Source organism: Trichomycterus rosablanca, chromosome 12 (genome assembly GCF_030014385.1).
Source record: "Trichomycterus rosablanca isolate fTriRos1 chromosome 12, fTriRos1.hap1, whole genome shotgun sequence".
In the NCBI taxonomy this organism is placed as follows: Eukaryota; Metazoa; Chordata; class Actinopteri; order Siluriformes; family Trichomycteridae; genus Trichomycterus; species Trichomycterus rosablanca.
Genome location: NC_085999.1, coordinates 31,742,583 through 31,766,880, shown reverse-complemented (window position 1 = coordinate 31,766,880; position 24,298 = coordinate 31,742,583). Strand labels below are relative to the sequence as shown.

At 39.6% G+C, this 24,298-nt stretch overlaps 1 protein-coding gene across 1 annotated transcript in view; it reads right to left on the bottom strand.

Annotated features, from left to right (window-relative positions):
* itgbl1 (integrin, beta-like 1) overlaps nt 1–24,298 on the bottom strand; it is a 54,939-nt gene that overhangs the window by 3,528 nt on the left and 27,113 nt on the right. The window contains exons 8-10 of the mRNA XM_063005841.1: nt 12,275–12,391; nt 2,860–3,006; nt 119–232 (exon numbers count right to left, since the gene is read on the bottom strand). Of these exons, the coding sequence (XP_062861911.1) occupies nt 119–232; nt 2,860–3,006; nt 12,275–12,391 (378 nt within the window). The remainder of the gene's footprint in view (nt 1–118; nt 233–2,859; nt 3,007–12,274; nt 12,392–24,298) is intronic.

The following is a 24,298-nucleotide window of genomic DNA, read 5'->3' as shown; positions in this document are numbered from 1 at the left end:
CCAATGTAGCCAGTGTTATTTATCTAATACACAAATAAAATTTAAGGCCAATCACACCGCTAAAGTGCATGTATATCAATGTCAGACAGTGGGTTAAATCATCTTTATAAAACTCTACCTGTACAGATCATGCCATCATGCTTGTCACACTCTCTGTCGTCACATTCGCAGAATTCGCCTGAAATGTACCACTCCTGTGGTGAACAGATGCACCTCCCGCAGTGACATGAGCCTGGAAGCACACAAGAGGACTCTGAGATCAGCCGCCTATTATAGTGACCTATTTCATATTTAGAACAATGATATGAAACCTATTATTTAATACAATATGTGCAAGTAAAATGGTTAATGCCAGTGGAGAATATCTCACCACTAAAACTATTTTCATAATAGTGGTTTTGGTCAAAAGATTAGATTAGCTTATGAAATTGCAATTATGCAAAGTAAAAATTTCTCAAATTACATACTACTGTACAAAACAGTCAGTCTAATTAGTGCACAATGCCCTGTGATGGACTGGCGACCCAATGAGTCAGACCCACCATAACCCTAATCAGGATAAAGCAGTGGTAAAGCAGACAATGAATGAATGAATAAATAATAAGGACAGTACAAAATGGTATAGTTACACATAATGTAGCATATAATGTAATTTGATACTCCAGGAAATCACTTGTGTGTTGTCAAATCATAAAGGTAAGTTCTCATAGTTAAATATCATTAGTTAAGTCTAAGACAAGTCTTGACAGTATTTTTCATTAAATTTAGTATTTATTTTATTTTATTTTTTTTAATGCATTTTCTCCCCTTTTCTCCCGATTTTAAGCCTGCCCAATTTTTTACCCAATTGCGCTATGCTTCCTCTCTACTGGTGCTAAACTCCACCCTGACCGTGCAGAGCGAACTGACACACGCACCCTCCGACACGTGAGCAGTAGCCGACTGCATCTTTTCACAACCAAACGTTGTGAAAAATTGTGCATGTGGTGTATACTGCTATTCATACGGTTCACACAACCTGCTTAACAAACATGTCTTACATAGCAATTTCAGCTATGCTCTATAGTCTGTTTACCCAGTACACTTCCAGGTCACAGGGTATTAACAAAAGTGCGTTCTCTCCAGGCACTGTGATTCACCGCACTGTAGGGTTTTTCAAGGGCAAGAGGTCTTATGTGGAGAGTGAAATTAGTTGTTAAGATCCCTTGACAGGCAAAGCAAACACACTCCCCAATATCTTCTTGCTTCTCAAAGTCCCAGGAGGAAAGCAGCAGAGACACAGTTCCCTTATTTCTACCTCTAAAAGGGTTTTCAAGCAGACAGAGAAGATTCCGAAGAGTCGGGTGTTTGTGATCTGCCTAGTCTAAGTGTTTTGAGTATGTTTGTGACAGAGAGGTAGATCCTATTGTTCCATCTGCGCTAGGGAATGATAAATGTTTCAATCATCTAGTGGAAACGCTCTAATCCTGCTAACCCGACTTTCACTTTGCAGGTTTCATTTAATTGATTCCTTTACTTTGCAGTTTTCCACTTTCCATTAGCCCATATGTACATGACAGGGCAGTTGTAGCCTAGTGATTAAAGCACTGGACTAGTAATCGAAAGGTCACTGGTTCATGCCCCACCACTGCCAGGTTGCCACTGTTGGGCCCTTAAGCAAGACACTTAACTCTCAATTGCTCAGATAATATACCGTCACAATACTGTCGCTTTGGATAAAAGTGTCTGCCTTAATTACATTGTATATAATATTTTAGTCATTTTAGTCACATAGTCACATGTCCACAAGTATGTGGACATTTGAGCATTAATTTTTTGGACATCCTATTTCTTTCTTAATCATGAACATTAATGTGAGGCCACTTCCCCTTTGTTACTTTAGCAGCCTCCACTCTCAAAAGTGCATTTGTATGATCAGGTACTTATGTTGGACAAGAAGGACTGGCTTACAACAAACATTCCAATTCAACCCAGTAGGCTTTTATGAATTTAAGCTTAGGACCCATTGCAGGCCACTGGGTCTTCCTCCACAGCAAATGGATCTTGTTTTGTACATGGGACACGTCAAGTTGAAACACTAACTGTTGAAACATAGTTGAGAGCTTATAATTCCATTCACTTTCTAAACTGCTTAACCTAATCAGGCAGGTGGGGGGTATAAGGCACACAGAAACACCCTGGACAGGGCGCCAGTCCATTGCAAGGCAGGGCAATTTTAGTAAACTCCACACAGAAAGGACTTCTCCATATGGGACTCAAACCCACACACACACAGGTAGAACATGCAAACTCCACAGAAAGGACTCGGACCTCTCCACCTGGGAATCAAACCCTGGACCTTCTTGCTGTGAGGCGACAGTGCCACCCACCAAGCCATCATGCCGCCCGAGCCTATAATTTATTTAATATAAATAAATTAGTTACACCTAAACTTGATAACTATATGTGGTGTCCACATACTATTGGTCATAAAGTGTATTTTTTATTCAGTTTTACTAACCACTTTTTTCTAAACACTGGGTGCAAGGATGGAAACACACCTCAGACAAGCTGCTGCTTCATAGCAGTGTGTCCACTCAGCCATTTACAAATTGATTTTATACCTGTAGCCAGTGTATCTAGGGTATTTTATTTTGTTTTCGTTCTGCATTAGACTGCTGAACTGCTCACATAAGGGCCAGTAAAAAAGGCTGTTTCTTCCCCACAGGCTGCTAAATCGATAGCCGTGTTTAAAAGCATGACCCTCGGCTTTAAGAGTGCTGTACCCAGACTGCACTTTAAATGCTAAAGTAAACGTCTATGGTTGATCTGTTGACCTGTAGCTTTTGCAAGCACAACCCTAAGAAAGCTGGATCTTACCTTTCCCAGAGCACATGACACCGTGAGACGTCTCACACAGACTCTTGCTCTGCTGCTCGGTCATGTTGCAGGTGCGAGGGAACTGGCAATGCTTTCCAAACCATCCATCATTACAGATACAGCGGCCACACGAGCAAAAGCCATGGCCTGAGGGGGACAATACACACAGTTGTTGAGAACAACACAGCTTTGTGATACAATGGTTTAAAAAATGGTGTTGTGCCATAAGCTAGCTCTGGATTTACATGGCTCTCCAAGATACCAATCAGTGCTACTAATTAGTTTAGTATTAGTAAACAGTATGAATCATTACATGGCAAAGTTTAAGGACCAATAAGGACAACGTGACAACCCTCAGCCTGTTTTTTTTTTTTTATTTGTTACATTTATTAGTTTTCAATCTCATAAAAAACATGAAGCTCACATAAACTTAACACAAACTGTTGTTGATTTTTCGAAGTCAAACTGGGTAGCTGTATAAAAAGTAATGTCCACATTAGTTACTTAATCAGCTATTTAACCTAATTTAATTAATCAGACTTTATTATAATAGACATATCCAAGCCTGGTTGGTACCAGCTGGAGCTCTACAAGCAGCACGAAAGAAATTTAGAAAGAGAAAAGAAAGAAAGGTAAAATACAGTCTAGAATGGGTTACAATGCTATTGGTAATGCCTTGGGACTTTAGTAAACCACACTCCAAATTCAGAAACCTTGGAACAGCAGCAGACATGGCTGACCATTCCAACAATCCATTAAGAGTGCATCAATCACTCATCAAGAAAGTCAGAAATAACTAAGACACATATTTAAAAAACTGCAAGCTTCATCATGAAGGTTAAACTTAAGGGCTTTGATCAGGGCTTTGGTGATTTTGGCTTTGGTGCTTTACCATGACATACAAAACAATGAATTCTGCTCTCTATCAGAGAACCCTGAAAGATAATGTCTGGTCATCGGCCTGTGATTTGAAGCTAAAGAAAAATTTTGTTATGTAGCAATACAACATTTCAACCCACAAGAGCAAGTCCATTCTGAATGGTTTAAAAGAAACAAGATTGAGGTTTTAAAGTAGCCTAGTCAAAGTTGTGATTTGAACCCTATTGGTATGTGGCAAGTAAACAGGTAAAATCCCCTCCAATATGGCTATTTCTGAAATGTTCTACCAATGTTTTCATCAGAGTTTTCCAGATATGCCATAGGCTAATTAGCTGCTCTAAAGTGCCCCTACGTGTGTGTGTGAGTGAATGTATGATTGATTGCAGTAGGTCTAAGGCTTACTAAATCCATGCCTTATGAGGACATTTTCCTTACAAGTTAAATATTCTGCAACCATTACGTGACCAACTGTGTCCTTTTCAGACCTTTAAGAACCTGGTGCAGGGGTGTTGGTGTTGACAGGGAGGTAATGAAACACTTTTAGAAACTTGTAAAGGCTAGAGTTTCTCTTCTTAAGAATCCATGAATCAGTACAAAATGAACAGTAAATAACAGAACTATGCCTGTAGCTACTGTAGCTTTATCTTTTCCACTATTTCAAGGGCTCCCTTAAGATTTGTCTGGCCAGAGATCTGTACATCTTGTTGGATATAAAAGTGCAATAAGAAAGCAAGGTAGGAACTGGTTCAATAATACAAAATTTACTTTGGAGATATAGTGAGTGTTGCTGTTGTATGTGCAGATTTTAAAAATAATAAAACAATGCAAGTGGATCTCATTTGTCGAGAAAGAAGACAAAGATGCTGCTGTCACTGGGTGGAAAGGTGGAGTTCATGGGTTCCTTCTAACAAGGTATACACACAAAGGCAGCTGGTAATCTGTTTTATGATGGATGGATGGATGGATGGGTGGATGGATGGATGGATGGATGGATGGATGGGTTGGGTGGATGGATGGATGGATGGATAGATGGATGGATAGACAGATAGATAGATAGATAGATAGATAGATAGATAGATAGATAGATAGATAGATAGATAGATAGATAGATAGATAGACAGACAGACAGACAGACAGACAGACAGACAGACAGACAGACAGACAGACAGACAGATTATGCATAATTATGCAAATCATGCTGTTCTATGTAGTCACCAGATATTAACCTAATTGAACACCTATAGGAGGATTTGTGTACAGTACCAGAGACTTATAGAAAATATGCCACTGGGCATTGAAATTGGTTTGATGCTTTATAGTGGTTTAGTACTGTGGTAAGACACTATATTGTTGTTTTCTTTCTCCTTCATTCTTTTGTAATGTGATAGGGAGACCAAGTTAGCAGGTGGGCACTGGCAAAAATAGGAAAAATGGGGCAAACAACAACTATGCCTGCAAGCTAACTCACAGTAAACTCACAGTAATTCAATAGCACACAGGCTTTAATACAGTGTAGTCAGAAAAAGTAAAAAGTAATAAAGATTTCGTGATGATCTCCCACCTTTTTCTCTCTCTTATAATCCTTCACATTAGGAGAATGGGTTTGGATGGCTCGAGCATGCATGTGGTGGTGTGGTATGCCTGGTTGCTTCAATCTCACAGCCTATGACACCATTTAATTGCGTTGGAAAAGCGGCACCTCGACCTTTCCAATTAAACTGCACCTGTGGTTCCATATTTCCGGAGCTGTAAATGCAATTTGCATGCACATGATGTGATTGATCTTTAATTATCTGTTTCTCGAGGAAAAATCTCAGAAAATTGATATATTTTAATATCAATACATTACATTAGTTCTGAGATGACATTATTTATATATGTTGTGCTTTTTCGGGAACACAGTGTTTTGCAAAGCGATAAACCTGATGTTTTTAATTAAACACCTCTATAAGTATATTACCCCTTACCGCTGGGATCTAGGGTTCGAATCCCCATAGGTGCTATTTATTTATATCTATATATAGAGACAAAAAGGTTGTTGGTTTGAATTCTAAGTCTGCCATGCAACCAATGTTGGGCCTATAATCAAGGCCCTTAACCCTCCCCTCTCAGCTACAGGGGCGTGAAACAATGACCCTGTGCTCTGACCCCTGCTTCTAAAGGAGCTGGGATGTGTGGAAAACTTTCATTATACTGAACATGTGTTTATGTATATATAACAAATTACATCATTTATTTTATATAACAGGTATTGCATCCTATGCAGACAAATGGAGAACATACCAAACCAATCACAGGCAGTTACAGAAATCAAAACCCAGGTTCCTGAGATCCATGCATTGGGGGATCCTCACTGCCAGGCCAGCCTGGTTCTAAGACATTATTAATACAATAAATAAAAAAATCAGTCATTAAAAAAGATTCAAGAGCGCCCAGGTGGTGCAGCGGGATATTCCACTAGCACTACCACACAACTTCTCGGTTTGAAACTCGGCATTGCCACCGGTCAGCTGGGCACCATCTAGTGGGCATAATTGACAGTGTCTGTAGCAGACACGTCTCTGCTAGGGCGGGATGACCGGAATATGTGGGTGGGGTCCTCAAAAGCTGTGTAAGGACTCTGATTGGCAGATAGAGAGGCGCCTGTGCAGAGTGCATAGGTGAAAAAGGGTTCCGCTAAGGGCTGTGCGTGGGTCGGAGGAGGCGTGAGCAGCAACATACCCACCTCGACTGCAATCAGGGATCCCCCAGCAGCAGAAGACAAACTGACTATGCTAAATTGGGAGAAAATGGGAGAACAATGCATAAATAAAATAGGGAAAAAAAAGATTCAAGTAGAAATAGCTGCTGTCCATATAGTTTCTGTATTATTGCATGTCGCTGTGTCAAAACATGAAATAGTCTACAGTTTAAACTATTTATCTTTAAAATACGACTCACTTTAACTGAATCAGTCAGGTGATTAGCTGATATGAACTTTTTACCAGTCTCTGTAGAGACAGGGACCAGAGGGCGTAGTAGAAAGCATCTGGGCTGCATCAGCACCAGTGAAGGATGACCATGTTCTTCAGCTTTTCTGTGATAACATGTTCTAATCTGCATCAGCGCAGCTTCATAAATATTTAAAGTCAATTTCTCAGGCATGCCCAGACGGGCCAGTAGGTCGAGCATGCCCGCTGGGCTTCTGTGCCACTGTCACTTAGCAGCACATCACAATGAGCTTGAGAAATGCATGCAAAATTAATAATGCATCCAGCAGCTGAGGGAAGAAATATGCCTGCTGCAATGCGTCATGCTAAAATAGTTGCCTACGTCCAACCACATTGATTGTACTATAGCTAAGTTAAATAAATGATCCTGGTTTATAATATCATAATCTCACTGCTCTGATAAATGTAGCTGTTTTAATGCTAACTACATATGAAATGCACTATATGATCAAAAGTATGTGGACACCTGATCATGAGCTTATTTTACATACCACTCCAAAACCATTAATATTAATATGGAGTTTTGTTTGTTCACTTTTCTTTTATTCATACATTTTGAAAGCTTGTTTGAGAATTTGTGCCTGTTTTGTCAAAAAAGCATTTCTGAGGTTAGTCTACCCTAGTGGGTAGAGCTTCAGGCTACCAATCGGTAGACTGTCAGTTCATATCCAGGCTCTGTGATGCAGCCACTGTTCGACTGACCCTGTGCTCTGACCCCAGATTCCAAACAAGCTGGGATATGTCGAAAAAGATATACATTGTACTGTTCATGTGTATATGTATATATGACAAATAAAAGCCTCCTCCTTATAGGCTGGCTTGACATTGCCATTCCAATATCTCAAGGTTGCTCAATGTGGTTAAAGTTAATCCGTTATCTCTCGTAATGGATGGACATTGCTTCGGACATTGAAAGGATTCCACAAACTGGCACCACAGTACTGGCAGCATATGAATACTAGTGAACTAATTTATATTATATTATTAATTGCATTCAACTGTAAAACACGCTAGACCACTAGTGCTGTAATCTTAGAGGTGCCATAGCCAGTCGGGCCTCTACCCAGACATGATTTTCTGAGGGTGGATGGCCTAAGAACCAAGCCATTGGGAGGTGCACTCATCAGTGTGCTCTTAGTGCCGGTTATAAGCCTGGATAAAAATAAGAAAGGGTGCATTAGGTAGGGCATCCAGCGTACAAAAACTGTGCCAATTCAGATATGAACTCAATACAAAATAACTTGATCGTAACAACAAATCCCTGGTCAGAAAATTATTAAGAAGTACGAAAATGCACTTCTGAGACCTAAACCATCATTTGCTCATCACTGCTTGTTGCTGCTGTGAACTGTTGGGGGGAAAGCTGGAAATAGGGAAATGATAAAGGCTTGATATTAAACCTTACACGTGTCCGGGTGTTTTTTTCTTGAGAGACTAATGCAGTTTTGGCTTTGGTCCATTTTTTTTGCCCAGTAGTGGACACAACTGTCAGATTGCAGACTTCTTCAAACAGATTTATTTATGCCTGGAACAGTGACACCAATGACCAAGGAATAAAAGGGAAATAAAAGGCAATAATCTCTCTGGCCTGAGAGTGATGACATGTGATTACAGCCATGTTGCCTAAAGCTTTTTAGAACAGGGCCAGCACAAGTCACAAACACACACATACACACACACAAACACAACATGCCAAACACCCTTAGTGTTTTACACCTTGCCCCAGAGCTGGTTTGACGATATATTCTCCATAGCGTTGCTTGTGTAGTTTAACCGTGCTGGGTGTGGGCTGTGCCAGTTGATAGTGTGGGCTTACCGCTCATGTTCTGCTGTCCCTGGCTTGTGTTTAGGGTTCTCTATATTTCCCTGTGTTCCTGAGACGTCAAAAACAGCCTGTCATAATATGACAACCAGTTCTCAGTGATGTTCTGTCCCCTGTTCTATCCACTTTCTCAGTTGTGTGCTGCAGATTTGTTACTTTGTTTCTGTTTTTTTGGCCACCTTCAAGCATCTTGCACTTGAGTTCATTTTCAATTCCTGCAGGTGGGGAGCTTCACCATATACTTCAGTAACAAGTCCACCCCGTTACAGTTTTATTTAGTAATTTGAACTGACAGGATTTTTTAAGGTGTTACTATGTGTTGCTATGTCATATTTCTATGTCGTCTTTGGTAATTAAAAAAAAAACCATAGCAAATAAATAAATATAAATAAATAATAATGATAAACAATTATTATACGGACATTTGTTTCATAATTCTTTCAAGCCAAACAAGGTAGCAAAACCTTTCTTTAATGAACCCAGTTCAAGTGCTAGGGTGCAGATTTTAAAGCAATTCTTGCATGGCAGCCTGTAAGTCTGTTGACATCTGACAATTTGGATACACAATTTGTGGATCTCTTAGCATAAAGAGACAGTTTGGGTTTTCCCAACCTTACCAATGATACCACTGTTCCATTTGCTTTGTACTTATGCTTAAAACCTTAATACGTGTTTGCAGGAAAAATGACACAAAATGACACCTTTAAAGTCATTTTGGTTCCAAGAACACCAAGCAATGAAGTGTTTAAGTGTTGGGAGAAGGAATGGAAACATTGCAAAGTGGTAAATGCTTTACCATCCCAACTTTTTTTGGAATGTGTTGCCAGCCTGAAATGCAGGAATTGATGTATATTAGCAAATAAAATAAAAAAGTTGACCAAAAAAAACCCCCATAAAATATGTTTTTCTTGGGTTCATACTGTCTACAAAGTAAATGTTAGAAACACTTCATGTATTTTTTATTTTTCTAATTTGCATTTTACATAGCATCCCAACATTTTCTGATTTGGGGTTGTACTGTATATTTATTCAATCATGTTGAGTCCATAACTGTCCATAAATATATGCTTCTAGAAAAAAAAGCTGCTCATGCCAAACTCTGCTTTATAATACTAATTGTTTATTCAGATACATGAAAAATACTGACTGGTCACACTTTTGGGTACTTTTCACTTTAAAACTATGAAGTAAAATGGATATTATGCTTTCTCTGCATAATTTAACCACTGTTTGTTAATCTCATTGTACTTATTGTATCTCTATGAAAATACTTCTTAGTACAGCAGTATGCAAATTGAGGCTGAGCTTGTAGTTTGAGAAGAAGCTACATTTTTTAATCAGAATTAAATTAATGCTTTTATTATGTAGCCTGTCTCATGAAATGCAGCTCGTGGGCAAAAACATCCAAGACTGAAAATTAAATACCAGTGGAAAAACTGTCCTAGTGCTGAGATTTTTAAGTGTTAATATTCTAACGCTGGAATCTAGTTCAGGGACTGATATCCAGTCATGGTCACTTTTTAACCTCAGTACATACAGCAGCCTAAATGCTGCATAGTTTCTGTCGTGCTCTCCTTGCTAAGGTATTTTTTAGGATTCAAATTCTTTAAAAATCTGCTACTAACAATCCCACTTATTTCTTAAGTACTTTTAAAAAGCACTAATAGCCCTGTTTCACTTTCCAATGTCTGTTCTTTAATAACTTGAATGAAGGTCACAGACAGACCGGTTCTTTGAAGTGGGGATGATTGTCCACTTGTAATCTTTTACTTCTGAAATCTTAAAATGCCACCTAACATTGTCTCCTTATAGAGAAGTCACCTTCTGATACTCTGCAATCAAGAGAGTGCTGTATTGTCCATGATAGGTGTTCCTGAACGCACCAGTAGCCACCGCACAGTGCCAAATCTGACAATTTGGATGCTCTTTCTTTTAGCATAAAGAGACAATTTGGGTTTTCCCATACTTTGTATTCACTCATAATTGCCATAATTGTTTGTACAGATTATCATGGGACAGACATTTATTAAATATGGCACCACAAACCTCCTACATGTTTCAATTGTGATGCTTGTGACTCAGTTTCATGAGTAAAGTCAAAATAATAATCATCATTATATGGCCACTAGAAAACCATCAGCTCTAGTTTTTAACCAACCTAAACTGGTTTTTAACCAACCTAAACACTGCCACATCACCCCTCTGCTGCATTCTCTTTACTGGCTTCCTGTAGCTGCACGCATTCAGTTTAAAACACTGATGCTCACCTACAAAGCCAAAAATGAACCAGCCCCAAGCTACCTTCAAGGTCTAATCAAAGCCCGCTCTGTACCACTCAACCTCCGAGCCACTAGTCTTGATCCTCCCAGGACTCGAGGAAGACCAGCATCAAGGCTCTTCTCTGTACTTGCACCCAAGTGGTGAAATGAGCTTCCCCTGTCTGTCCAAACATCTGAGTCTCATCCTTTGGTTCTAACAGGGTTTCCAGCAGATTTGTATTCTTGGACTGTTGTCTACTTAAACTAGAGTAAGGAAATGTTCACTATGGAAGCACTGGATAAGAGCGTCTGCTAAATGCAGAAAATGTAAATGTAGTCAATCATAATCATTAACAAGGAATTAGGAAACTATGCCTCAAAGTTAAAGTGTGAAGGCCCTTTAAATACAGTTTATAATTCTTATTTATTTATTAATAAGTATATTTATTATTCACTTATGGTTTAACTTTTAATTATAGTGACAAAGTCAGAAGACATTTTCAGATCTTTTGATTTTCTGTCACAGCCAAACCAGTTGTTTAAGGTGAAAATGATTGTCCACTTGTAATCTAGCAAAGAGACCACTGTTCCACATTATTTACACAAATAATTATGAGTGAATACAAAGTATCATTGGACTAGACTTTTATTAAATATGGCTCCAAGTGATGATCCTGAACATAGAATTTGCTTTGCTAGATCTGTACAAAACCTCCTACATGCTCCAATTGTGATGCTTGTGACTCGATCATATGGGTAAGGTCAAAAAAGCATAATTATATGGCCACAGGAAGATCAGCTTTATCAATCATGATAATTAACAAGGATATCATTTGGAAACCATGCCTTAAAATTGAATTGTAAATAATTGTAAATGTATATAATTGCAGTATACAGCATACATGTAAATATAGTGACATTTGCTATTCTTTTCAGATCTTTTGATTTTCAGTCACAGCCAAACCAATTGTTTGAAGTGAGGATGATTGTCCACTTGTAATCTTTTACCTCTAAAAATCTTAAAATGCCCACCTAACGTCATCCCCCTATAAAGAAGTCACCTTCTGATACTCTGCAATCATAGTAGTGCTGTATTTTTCATGTTAGGTGTCCCTGAATGCATCAGTAGTCACTGGACAGCACATACTCTAGCATGCACAGAGCTCAGGTGGCCTGGACATTTCATCTCAAATTCGTAGACGCTCTGTTGCCAAGCACAATGTGTGCCAAATGTGCCTGAGGCCCACTAGATGACATTTTGGACCTGGAGGAGTAGTGTGAAACAGCAATGACAGGAAGCACAGGAGACAGCTAGTGCCTCAACTCTTAATCTTATGAACAATAATGAGATTCCTGTGGCAGAAAATCACCTTCACATGAATTGGTTCTTTCTGGGAAATCTGGCATCATTGTGTATGACGGCCAGTGATAATCTCATGCATGTAGGTGTGAGTTTGAGGACCTACCTTCACATGTCCCTCCGTTTATATCTTCACACTGCCGGTCATCACACTCACAGTTCTTGCCATGAACACGGCTGTCTCCTGGTGGATGGCACGTACACTGGCCACATAAACACTGACCTAAAACATAAAAACACACATCAACAATTTAACAAGGTAAATATCAGAGTTTTGACATATTATTGATTCATTTTATTGTATTTTACTTTCATGACTACGCTACAACAGTACAACAGTTAGCATTCTGGGGGAATAGTACATCACATCCACCTCTGGAACGCCCCAAATTACCCTTGATCTCTGCACCCTGCAGTGATTGGTTAGTAAAGATGCGTTTATGGGTGTCAGTGCTTTCTTTAATCAAATGAAAGACATGTTCATATTATTATATTAAGAACAATTCACTATTAATGTTTATTTGCTGAATTTAAGCTTTCTGATTCAAAATGTTCTATACCTTAAATAATAACCTTTTTTTACCACCATTTCATATTGGTCAGGGTTGCAGTGGGTCTGATTTATTGGGTGAAAGGTAGGAAACAGCCTGGCCAGTCCATCGCAGGGCAAACACGCAAACACACACACACACACACACACACACACACACACACATAGGGCAATTTCTAAAAGCTCCGGTTGGCATTTCTTGTGAGAGAAAACTGGCACACCCAGAGAAAACCTATAAAACCTAAGAACAGGGAGAACATGCAAACTCCACACAGCCCTGGTGATATAAATTTGCAGAGTTGTAACTGGCTGCTCTCTTTTGTTCCCAGGAGTGATAATATATATACACTATATATACTCTATATATACACTAAATACACTGTATATACACAAGACTATAAGCTCTCTCTTAGTCTCTTAGACACGACCAATTACTGCTCCTCCCACCCTCACCGTTTCCAACCAAAATATAAAAGTGCAGAAACGTTTTGAAGCTCCCTCATATATCTATGCATAAATATGTGAGCATATACAGTATATGCTTTGTGCACAGTGTTTCTGGGTGGAGGTGGTGACTAACAATGTAAACAACATCATGTTACAGCAAATATTTGCAGAAAATGGACATATTCAAGTTAGCTCCCTGTAAAGGATGTTAAATTTTGACTACAGAATATGAACATAATATAATAGTTGTATTTCTGTTATTATTTCTGTTATTTTAGACCGTTACGGCTAAAGAGTTACTGGAAACACACAACAATGTAGTGATGTTATAAAGTAAAAACATCAACAGTGTGACTGAACACATACAGTATCTAAAGGTGGTGATAAACAACTACCATACTCATGCACACGCACGTCACAGTCCAGTCAAACATTGTTACTGGTGTGCAGTCGTGTTTTGATTTGGCTGATTTGTATCCATCTGAATGGTGATAATGTCACAACTGCATCCTGTTATCGTCTCTCATGGCATTATGGATTCAGGTTAAGCCACCCTCCCTTCTGATGGATGAGCGAAAGAAGAACGCTATTACATGCATAGTGATAAGGAATGATAAGAAATAATCTGATTCCAAAGTGTTATCAGATATGTGCCTACTCATATGCAACAGCAATTTTGAGGCTATTTGTTCTTGTGGAGTGGCTGCTCATAATAATGGAAACAAAAGATTTAAACAATGAAATCAATTCAAAAAAATCTCATTTGAAAAAAGTGGGACTGTAGGTAAAATGCAAATAAAACCATTAAATATTAATTGTTCAACTTTATGGACATGATGATTTTTGTAAATAAATGCTAATAAATAAAGTGGCCCAATGAAATTCATATAACGTATTTGTGGCTCTAAATCTATCATCATTTATCAACTCAGTAGAAGAGTGTGTGATGTTTACATTCTCTGACATTGATTTGTGGCTAAATATTATTTTAGGTATTGACAGAGGCAGTGCAGATGGTCTTGGCCCGTGGTTATTATTGTGCATGCTAGTCTGCTGGGGCAAGTTCTCAAATCTGTCCGACACGGAAAGCTACTGTGGCTTCAGGCAGGCGGCAAGAACAACAAGCAACACCCTGTCTGACAACCATCCTGCCTGCCAAGAAGATAAGCACCGTCTGCGTGCCTTTGTTACCACAGCAACTGGTGATGTCAGAACACTCTTGCCTCATTGATTAGCTTTTCTGACACTACCAAAGCCATTGGAGAAGCTTTACTCCACGCTTAACCGCTGTTTCACTCTCCTGGATTTTCTTTCACCTTGAGATTAATGAAAGAAAACAGTGGGTGGCTTAGAAGCTTTAAATAAAAATTAGCATTATATATTGCTTGGTACTAGATAGTATGAACTAGACTATCCCAGATCTGCTATGCAGTCACTGTTGGGCCCTTGACCCTCTTGGCTCCAGGGCATCGTGCAATGGCTGACCCTGTGCTCTGACCCCAGTTTCAAAACCAGCTGGGATATGCAGAAAAAGAAATGCAGAAATAGTACTGTACAGGAATATAAAGGAATTCTATTTTATTCTATTTTAATTCATTCTATTCTATTCTATTCTATTCTACTAGCACATAGAAGAGCCTTGATGCCTGTCTTCCTTGAGTTCTGATGGGTGGATCAAGACCAGCCAGCCTCTGGGTTTAAAAATGGTCCAAGGTAGGTTGGAACTGGTCCTTTTAGGCCTTGTAGACCAATCATCATTGTTTGGAATTGAATTCAGACAGCTACAGGAAGTCTGTAAGACAGCACAGCTGTGGGATGATGTGACAGCGCTTGGGAAAATTGAAAATTGAATCACTTGCAGGGGTCAGATGGTGGACATGAGAAGACCTGCCAAGACGGAGCTGCAGTAGTCCAGACTGAAAATGATGAGACTGGACAAGAATCGGAGAAAGAAAGAGCTGAATGTTTCTGATGTTTTGGCAGAAGAACCAGCATGATCGGGTCAGGATTGCATCATGAGAGGCGTGAAGGTGTTGATCTGGATAGCAAGCAAGGTTTCCTATTTATTTCCAAAAACAAGTGGAAATCCTATATACATAGAACCACAGGAGGACTAATTGAATATCATGTTCTGGTGCCTGGTTTGGCTCATGTATAATAGTAATCACCATATCTTGTATAGAAATAAAAAACAATAGCATCCGCTGTAGATTTTATGTGATCAAACTCTCCCGATTGAGTCAGTACTGTGCCACAGCAATGAATCCTCACAGTGTATTTGAGAGACACTCATTGATTCAGTATAAATCCCCTGAGAGCCATGCCTGAGCACTGGCCAGAACCAAACTCCAAGTTCATTTATGTTTAACTTTATAATATCTCCCACATGTTAGTAAAGATCATTAAAGCTGCTAATTCATCAATATTAACACCAGTGTTGGACTTTTATGGTCTTGGTGCTCAAAGTCCGGAACCCTAATAAAATACTCCCTTAGGAACATATTCAGCAGCTGTTCCACATTAGAAGGCCAACAATATTTTTTCTACACTGTTACAAGCGAGTCACTTATATTTGGAAGTGGAAACATTGTCACTTATAAGAAATGTTTCTGTTTGCAAGTCGTTATTGCCTTTTCTTAGTCATTTGATTTATTATATCTCAGATTATTACACTGAATTTTTAGGCTTGAAACTTGGTTGTACACTGATCAGCCATAACATTAAAACCACCTCCTTGTTTCTACACTCACTGTCCATTCTATTAGCTCCACTTACCATATAGAAGCACTTTGTAGTTCTACAATTACTAACTGTAGTCCATCTGTATCTCTGCAGAAGAAACTGGAGCTGATAAAATGGACAATGAGTGTAGAAACAAGGAGGTGGTTTTAATGTTATGACTGATCAGTGTAGATTTGATACAAAAAGCATCCAAAATAATTGTATCTTATATATATCCACGTTAATCCTCACTCACTTTCTGAACTGCTTATCCAATTACGTTGGGGGGGGTACTCGAGCCTATCCCAGCTTTTCAGTGGGTGCAAGGCACACAGTAACACCCTGGACAGGGCGCCAGTCCATCGCAGGGCAGACACACATACACACACACACATACACAAACCCATTCAACTATAGGGCAATTCAGAGTCTCCAATTAACCTTACTGCATGTTTTTGGACTGTTGGAGGAAACCGGAGCTCCCGGAGGAAACCCACGCAGACACGAGGAGAACATGCAAACTCCGCACAGAAAGGACCCGGACCGTCCCGCCTGAGGATCGAACCCATGACCTTCTTGCTGTGAGGTGACAGTGCTACCCACCTAGCCACCGTGCCACCCATGCAGAAAAGTTTCTCATCCTAATTGTGTAGCATGATTGTCAATGTGATGCTGTCCAGGCGTTTTGGGAGAATCAACACAGACTTGAACATCAGCCAATATTTCATCAAAACCTCAGTCAGGAAATTTAATCTGAGTTATGGTTGGACAATGGTTCCAGCAAGACAATGATTCAAAACGTGCATTAAAATTATCACAAAAATGGTTCACTGACCACAGAATCAAAAGTTTTGCCATGCCCAGTCCTCCCAGTCCTCTGACCCTACAGAAAATGTGTAAAGCCTTGATGGGACAGAGCTACACAATATTAGATGGAATGAAAATATAAAGAATAAAGACGTTATGGCTGATTGATGTTTTAAAAAGAAATCTTAAAAAGTTTATTTGTTGCAGCACTTAAAGTCTGAAAGGCAGAGTATTTTATGTTCAGCCTGGTGAGATCTCACACAAGTGTTTAGTTTCACTGAGCACTGACATCTTTGACATTAACTGACAGCGGTGCTCACCAAGCAGTCAGCGTGTACTGGAGTCCTGCTGTGTGCATTTCGATGTGCCTCGCAACGCATGAACCATGCAAATGATGCCTATAAAGCACCAGAGAAAGAAAAACAGTTTTCCACCCTTCTGCTTTTAAAAGCACTGAATAGAACTAGCACGAGTCAAAAGATGTTCTGGTTCAAGGAAAATATTCAATAGATTTATAGATTTATTTTTCTTTAACGACTGATATTGAGATTATTTTATTAGATAAACATACTATATACACTGATCAGCCACTTCAAAACTAGTGACAGATCAAGTGATTTACATTAATTATCTCGTTACATTGGCGCCTGTCAAGCAGTGAGATATATCACACAGCAAGTGAACAGTCAGTTCTGAAAGTTGATGTGTTGGAAGCATGAAAAATGGCCAAGTGTACAAATCTGGTGACTTTAACGAGTTAACAATTAACTTTTAAGAGTGGTAGCACAGGTTGCTAGGAAGATGTCAAAATGCTGCATCATAGCTTTCTGCGTATAGGACTGCACAGATACAGACCAGAGTGTGCCATAGATACAGACCAGAGAGTCAGAGTGTCCATGCTGACCCCTGTCCACCTCCAAGAGCATCTACATGTCCATACATGTGAGCATCAGAACTGGACCAAGAGGCAATGAAATGAGGTGTTCTGGTCTGAAGAGTCATGTTTTCTTTTGCATCTTGTTGAAGGTCAGTTCCGTGCATCCCTAACCTGAAGGAAAGATGGCAATGGGATGCAATTTGGGAAGAAAGCAAGCTGGTGGAGACAGTGTGATGCCTGGGGAATGTTCTGCTAGAAAACCTAGGATCCTGACGATCATGTGGATGTTACTTTGACACCTGGAGACATTATTCCCTAATGAGAATGGCCCCTTTAGCAAGAATGGTTTGAGGAACATGACCTGAACATCCAGTTCAGGATTTTCACTTGGCCTCTAGTAGCACCTTTAGAGCATCTGTGGTTCGTGATGGACAAAAATCTGATCCATGGAGGCCCCACCTTGCAACTTTCAGGACTTAAAGGATTCACTGCTAACGTCTTAGTGCTAGATACCACAGGAAACCCTCAAATTGTGTAGAATTCAAGTCTGATCATTGTAGGTGTTCCCTTTTCATCTCATTCATCAATAGAGAGGGTCTACCATTCTAACAGTAGAATGGGTAATGCACAGCAACATGAATCCTGAGGATCTGGGGTTGATCCTTGTTTCTGTTCACCATCTGTAAAATGTTTTATCTTCATGTCTTTATGTTAATGTAAGTATTCTCAAAGGTACTTTGGTTTATTATTAGCTCCTAAAATACGCAGAAAGTGGATCCTGCTCAAAATTGCTATTATCAGTGAGTGAGTTACTTGCATAAATCTTCATTTATGTAGCTCCTTTTATACCACGGTAATTCAAAGTGATTTACAAAACAGAAAATGGCACAAATACAATTAAAATAAAATAATAATAAAAAAATCGAATAAGGTGGTATAAGACCAGCAGTAGGAGCAAACTTTACATTGTTTGGACTACTAGTAACTAACACTGATCAAAATACTTTTTACTGAATGCGAGGGACCATGTGACAGCAGAAATGTAGAGCAGAAAAGTCCATTTTAAATATTAGACCACCATTAAATTTGTCAAAAAACAGTGTGCAAAAAACTGGCCGCTGCTGTTTCATTATGGATGTGGATGGACATGCTTTATTAGCATGGGCAGCGTGAAGCTCCCTGCAATTGTGACAATCATGTGCTCGCTGATAGCGGGCAGCACTTGAATGGCAGTCTGATTAGAGGATGCCACTAGATGCCCCATATAAACATAACTCCATCCTGCCTGACCTTTTTTTCCCACTGCTCTGATTAAAGCCTTCCAAATGCTATGTCTGAAAAGGTCAAAAAAACACCAAACTAAAGCCCAGAAAAGCTAGATTCTCTTTTGAGGCTAGTTCACCAGCAGCAAATACAGCAAAACAGTCAATTGTACTGCAGATATGAATTTACTCAAGTTGCAAAAAACTGAAAATATATAAATAATGATATTTATTTTTTTATGTAGCATTGCAGCTGTAGTAGATTAAAATTTTTGACATTTAGCAGACATTTTTGTCCAAAGCGACTTATAGTATACAGTCGAAGCACTTGAGGGTTAAGGGCCTTGCTCAAGGGCCTAGCAGTGGCAACCTGGCAGTGGTGGGCTTTGAACCGGTAACTTTCTGATTACTAGTCCAGTACCTTTATCGCTAGGCTACAACTGCCCTAGCTCATGGATCTATGTGCAGCCTACCTACAGTGTTATTTATTTACGTGTACTGGTATAGAAACATACTCAACACCTTCTGAACAGAATAAGAAACTCATTCCCTTGTATAATAACCACATATATCTAAAACCTATGTAATATCACACATTTCAGTATTTATTCATTTACCTGCTACCATTATTGTGTAATAAAGGATAATAATCAGCCATAGTGGAACTACTAGACTGCAAATTAATATGGAGCTTTGCTGCTATAAGCAGCTAACTCAGGCTAAACCTCAAAGTTAAAATGAAAATCTCTTGTAAGAAACTACAGCATATCAGGGAAAAAAAGCTATAAAAAGCAATAATTAAGTGGCTTTATTGTCTAAAAATCTGTTTAGAACTCTATACATTTTTAGCTTTAAGGTATAATAAGAAATGCCTTTAATTATTATTTTCAATTAACATTGTGTGTGGTATTTAATGATTTATTAGAACTTTAATGTTGTCTAAATAAGCTTTGTTATAAACAGGAGAAATGTAAATCCTACATGTAAAATGATAGATTGCACATAACTGTAGCCATATATTAAAAATAGTGGTTCCATGTGTGTGTGTACTGCAATGCATATATACCTGCAGTTTATATAATGAAGGGTTCCTGTTTATGAATATGCATACGAGTAGCAATCACTGAGTAGCAAACAAATGCTATCGTAGGCTGTTGTTTAGGAGGAGAGCAGGAGAAAAGGGCTTTAATTTACAGCGCAGATGTTGACTGGTGCGCCGAACGTCACTGAAGCTGCCTGGCATGATGAGCAATCTTTTAAAATAAATCAGCTGAATTAGTGCTGATTGCAATCACTCTCTGCCAGTCGCATGATGGTGATTTTCTCTGTGTTTCACAATAACCACTAAATAGACTCGAGAACAAAGCTGAGTCTCCAACAATCCATGTACTTGGATAAATGCAGAATCATGGTTGTGTACACTTTATTTCTGCTATGATATTTAGGTAAGTGTTGGTTTCTTAAGCAACCTTTAATCTACATCTATCAAATACTGTGCAGTGAATTTTCTTTTATAGTTGATCTACAAATCAATGGTAGTATTATATACAACTGGAACAATTTCCAAAAAAATTAAAATCTAGTCTCCATTCCTGCAATGCATTATTACATTTACATTTGTGGTATTTAGGAGACACTTACATCGAAAGCAACTTACAATGAATAAATACTAGTGAAGCAATTGAGGGTTAAGGGCCGTACACTAATGGGGACCATTAGTGGCAACTTGGCAGTGACGGGCTTGAACCAGCAATCTTTTGACTTGTCACAAGCCCTCTTATAGGGCAAGCTGTAGCCTAGTGGTTAAGGTACTGGACTGGTAATCAAAAGGTTGCTGGTTCAAACCCCACCACTGCCAGGTTGCTGCTGTTGGGCCCAGCCCCTGAGCAAGGCCCTTGCTCATACTGTTTTGGATAAAGGCATCTGCTAAATGGTGAAAATGTAAATGTTTTGATTAGTAGTTCCTTACCTATCACTATCACTCCTTAAAAAGACCAGTTTGGTCATAGTCATCACCTTTGAGGTTATATTTTCAAATCTCTCATAGCTTGGCTAGTACAAAGTGAAATTTAGCCACAGTGCATAGGTCAGGCTGTCCTTCCAGCTTGTTTATTGATATATTGGCACTAACCCAGCAACCTGTGACATTAGCAGTCACTTTTTGGTATAAGTTGGTATTTGTAACTAAAGCTTATATCCATCTTTTTAAATTGAATTTAAATAGTGCTTGTGAAGTAAATCTAACAAGCACATCAGCCCAACAACAACAACCCACTATAAAATATAACAGCTGTAGCATCATGGGTCATGGGGAGGCTTTTCAGTGGCAGGGATTGGTAAGTTCATTTGTACAAACTGGAAAACAAATGGTGCACTATACAAAGAGGTTTTTGATTAAAAAAAAAAACCACTACCTTCTGTCAGAAAGCTTAAACTGGTAAGCACACAGATCAAATCCCACTAACAAAGCAACAACATTGGAAAGATCTCTAAAGAAATTTAGAAAATTTAAGGCTATATTTGGAATAATTTTAAGGAACACGATTTTAAAAGGATTGTATTTAGAGGTATCTATATGGATAGTACAACATACATTCAGGTCCTGATTTGCTAAAATCCAAGATTAAAAAAATATAAATTTGCAAATGTATTCAGATTCCCACATCGGCTCATTTAAGGTATGATTGAAGCAAAGCCTAAATGCTGGAACTGACTTAGACAGGATGACAGTCACCTTAATTGTAGAAGTGAAATTCAGAGTGGAGGAAACCTGTATAATTACCTGCTGTCAAGCTAATGAAGGCAAGCTAGCAGACCTATCGCTCCAATCATGGGTAAAGTTCTATGTAACCAGATGTATAAATAATCATTTGTGAGTCTCTCTTCTCACCACCTGTCAAAGGCCATTCTGCAGACTGGGAGAGAAAGGGAATCTATGGTTTTCCAGTGACTCTGTTGGAGAGGGTGGTGTTGGTGCAGATGGTTTGGGAACAAACATCACTAAATGTGTTTGAAATCCAGGCACGACTCTCTGCCAATTATTGAGAACATTATTAATCAAATATAGCTGGTGAATAGATATGTGCATATATACACACACTGATCATCCATAACATTAAAACCACCTCCTTGTTTCTACACTTTCTATCCATTTTTTTATCGGCTCCACTTACTATATAGAAGCACTTTGTAGTTCTACAATTACTGACTGTAGTCCATCTGTTTCTCTACATACCTTTTTTAGCCTGCTTTCACCCTGTTCTTCAGTGGTCAGGACCCCCACAGGACCACTACAGAGCAGGTATTATATAGGTAGTGGATCATTCTCAGCACTGCAGTGACACTGACATGGTGGTGGTGTGTTAGTGTGTGTTGTGCTGGTATGAGTGAATCAGACACAGAAGCGCTGATGGAGTTTTTAAATACCATGTCCACTCACTGTCCACTCTATTAGACACCCCTACCTAGTTGGTCCACCTTGTAGATGTAAAGTCAGAGACGATCGCTCATCTATTGCTGCTGTTTGAGTTGGTCATCTTAGACCTTCATCAGCTGTCACAGGACGCTGCCCATGGGGCACTGTTGGCTGGATATTTTTGGTTGGTGGACTATTCTTAGTCCAGCAGTGACAGTGAGGTGTCTAAAAACTCCATCAGCGCTGCTGTGTCTTATCCACTCATACCAGCACAACACACACTAACACACCACCACCATGTCAGTGTCACTGCAGTGCTGAGAATGATCCACCACCCAAATAATACCTGCTCTGTGGTGGTCCTGTGGGGGTCCTGACCATTGAAGAACAGGGTAAAAGGGGGCTAACAAAGCATGCAGAGAAAAAGATGGACTACAGTCAGTAATTGTAGAACTACAAAGAGCTTCTATATGGTAAGTGGAGCTGATAAAATGGACAGTGAGTGTAGAAACAAGGAGGTGGTTTTAATGTTATGGATGATCGGTATATATACAGTGTATCACAAAAGTGAGTACACCCCTCACATTTCTGCAGATATTTAAGTATATCTTTTCATGGGACAACACTGACAAAATGACACTTTGACACAATGAAAAGTAGTCTGTGTGCAGCTTATATAACAGTGTATATTTATTCTTCCCTTAAAATAACTCAATATACAGCCATTAATGACTAAACCACCGGCAACAAAAGTGAGTACACCCCTTAGTGAAAGTTCCTGAAGTGTCAATATTTTGTGTGGCCACCATTATTTCCCAGAACTGCCTTAACTCTCCTGGGCATGGAGTTTACCAGAGCTTCACAGGTTGCCACTGGAATGCTTTTCCACTCCTCCATGACGACATCACGGAGCTGGCGGATATTCGAGACTTTGCGCTCCTCCACCTTCCGCTTGAGGATGCCCCAAAGATGTTCTATTGGGTTTAGGTCTGGAGACATGCTTGGCCAGTCCATCACCTTTACCCTCAGCCTCTTCAATAAAGCAGTGGTCGTCTTAGAGGTGTGTTTGGGGTCATTATCATGCTGGAACACTGCCCTGCGACCCAGTTTCCGGAGGGAGGGGATCATGCTCTGCTTCAGTATTTCACAGTACATATTGGAGTTCATGTGTCCCTCAATGAAATGTAACTCCCCAACACCTGGTGCACTCATGCAGCCCCAGACCATGGCATTCCCACCACTATGCTTGACTGTAGGCATGACACACTTATCTTTGTACTCCTCACCTGATTGCCGCCACACATGCTTGAGACCATCTGAACCAAACAAATTAATCTTGGTCTCATCAGACCATAGGACATGGTTCCAGTAATCCATGTCCTTTGTTGACATGTCTTCAGCAAACTGTTTGCGGGCTTTCTTGTGTAGAGACTTCAGAAGAGGCTTCCTTCTGGGGTGACAGCCATGCAGACCAATTTAATGTAGTGTGCGGCGTATGGTCTGAGCATTGACAGGCTGACCCCCCACCTTTTCAATCTCTGCAGCAATGCTGACAGCACTCCTGCGCCTATCTTTCAAAGACAGCAGTTGGATGTGACGCTGAGCACGTGCACTCAGCTTCTTTGGACGACCAACGCAAGGTCTGTTCTGAGTGGACCCTGCTCTTTTAAAACGCTGGATGATCTTGGCCACTGTGCTGCAGCTCAGTTTCAGGGTGTTGGCAATCTTCTTGTAGCCTTGGCCATCTTCATGTAGCGCAACAATTCGTCTTTTAATATCCTCAGAGAGTTCTTTGCCATGAGGTGCCATGTTGGAACTTTCAGTGACCAGTATGAGAGAGTGTGAGAGCTGTACTACTAAATTGAACACACCTGCTCCCTATGCACACCTGAGACCTAGTAACACTAACAAATCACATTACATTTTGGAGGGAAAATGACAAGCAGTGCTCAATTTGGACATTTAGGGGTGTAGTCTCTTAGGGGTGTACTCACTTTTGTTGCCGGTGGTTTAGACATTAATGGCTGTATATTGAGTTATTTTGAGGGAAG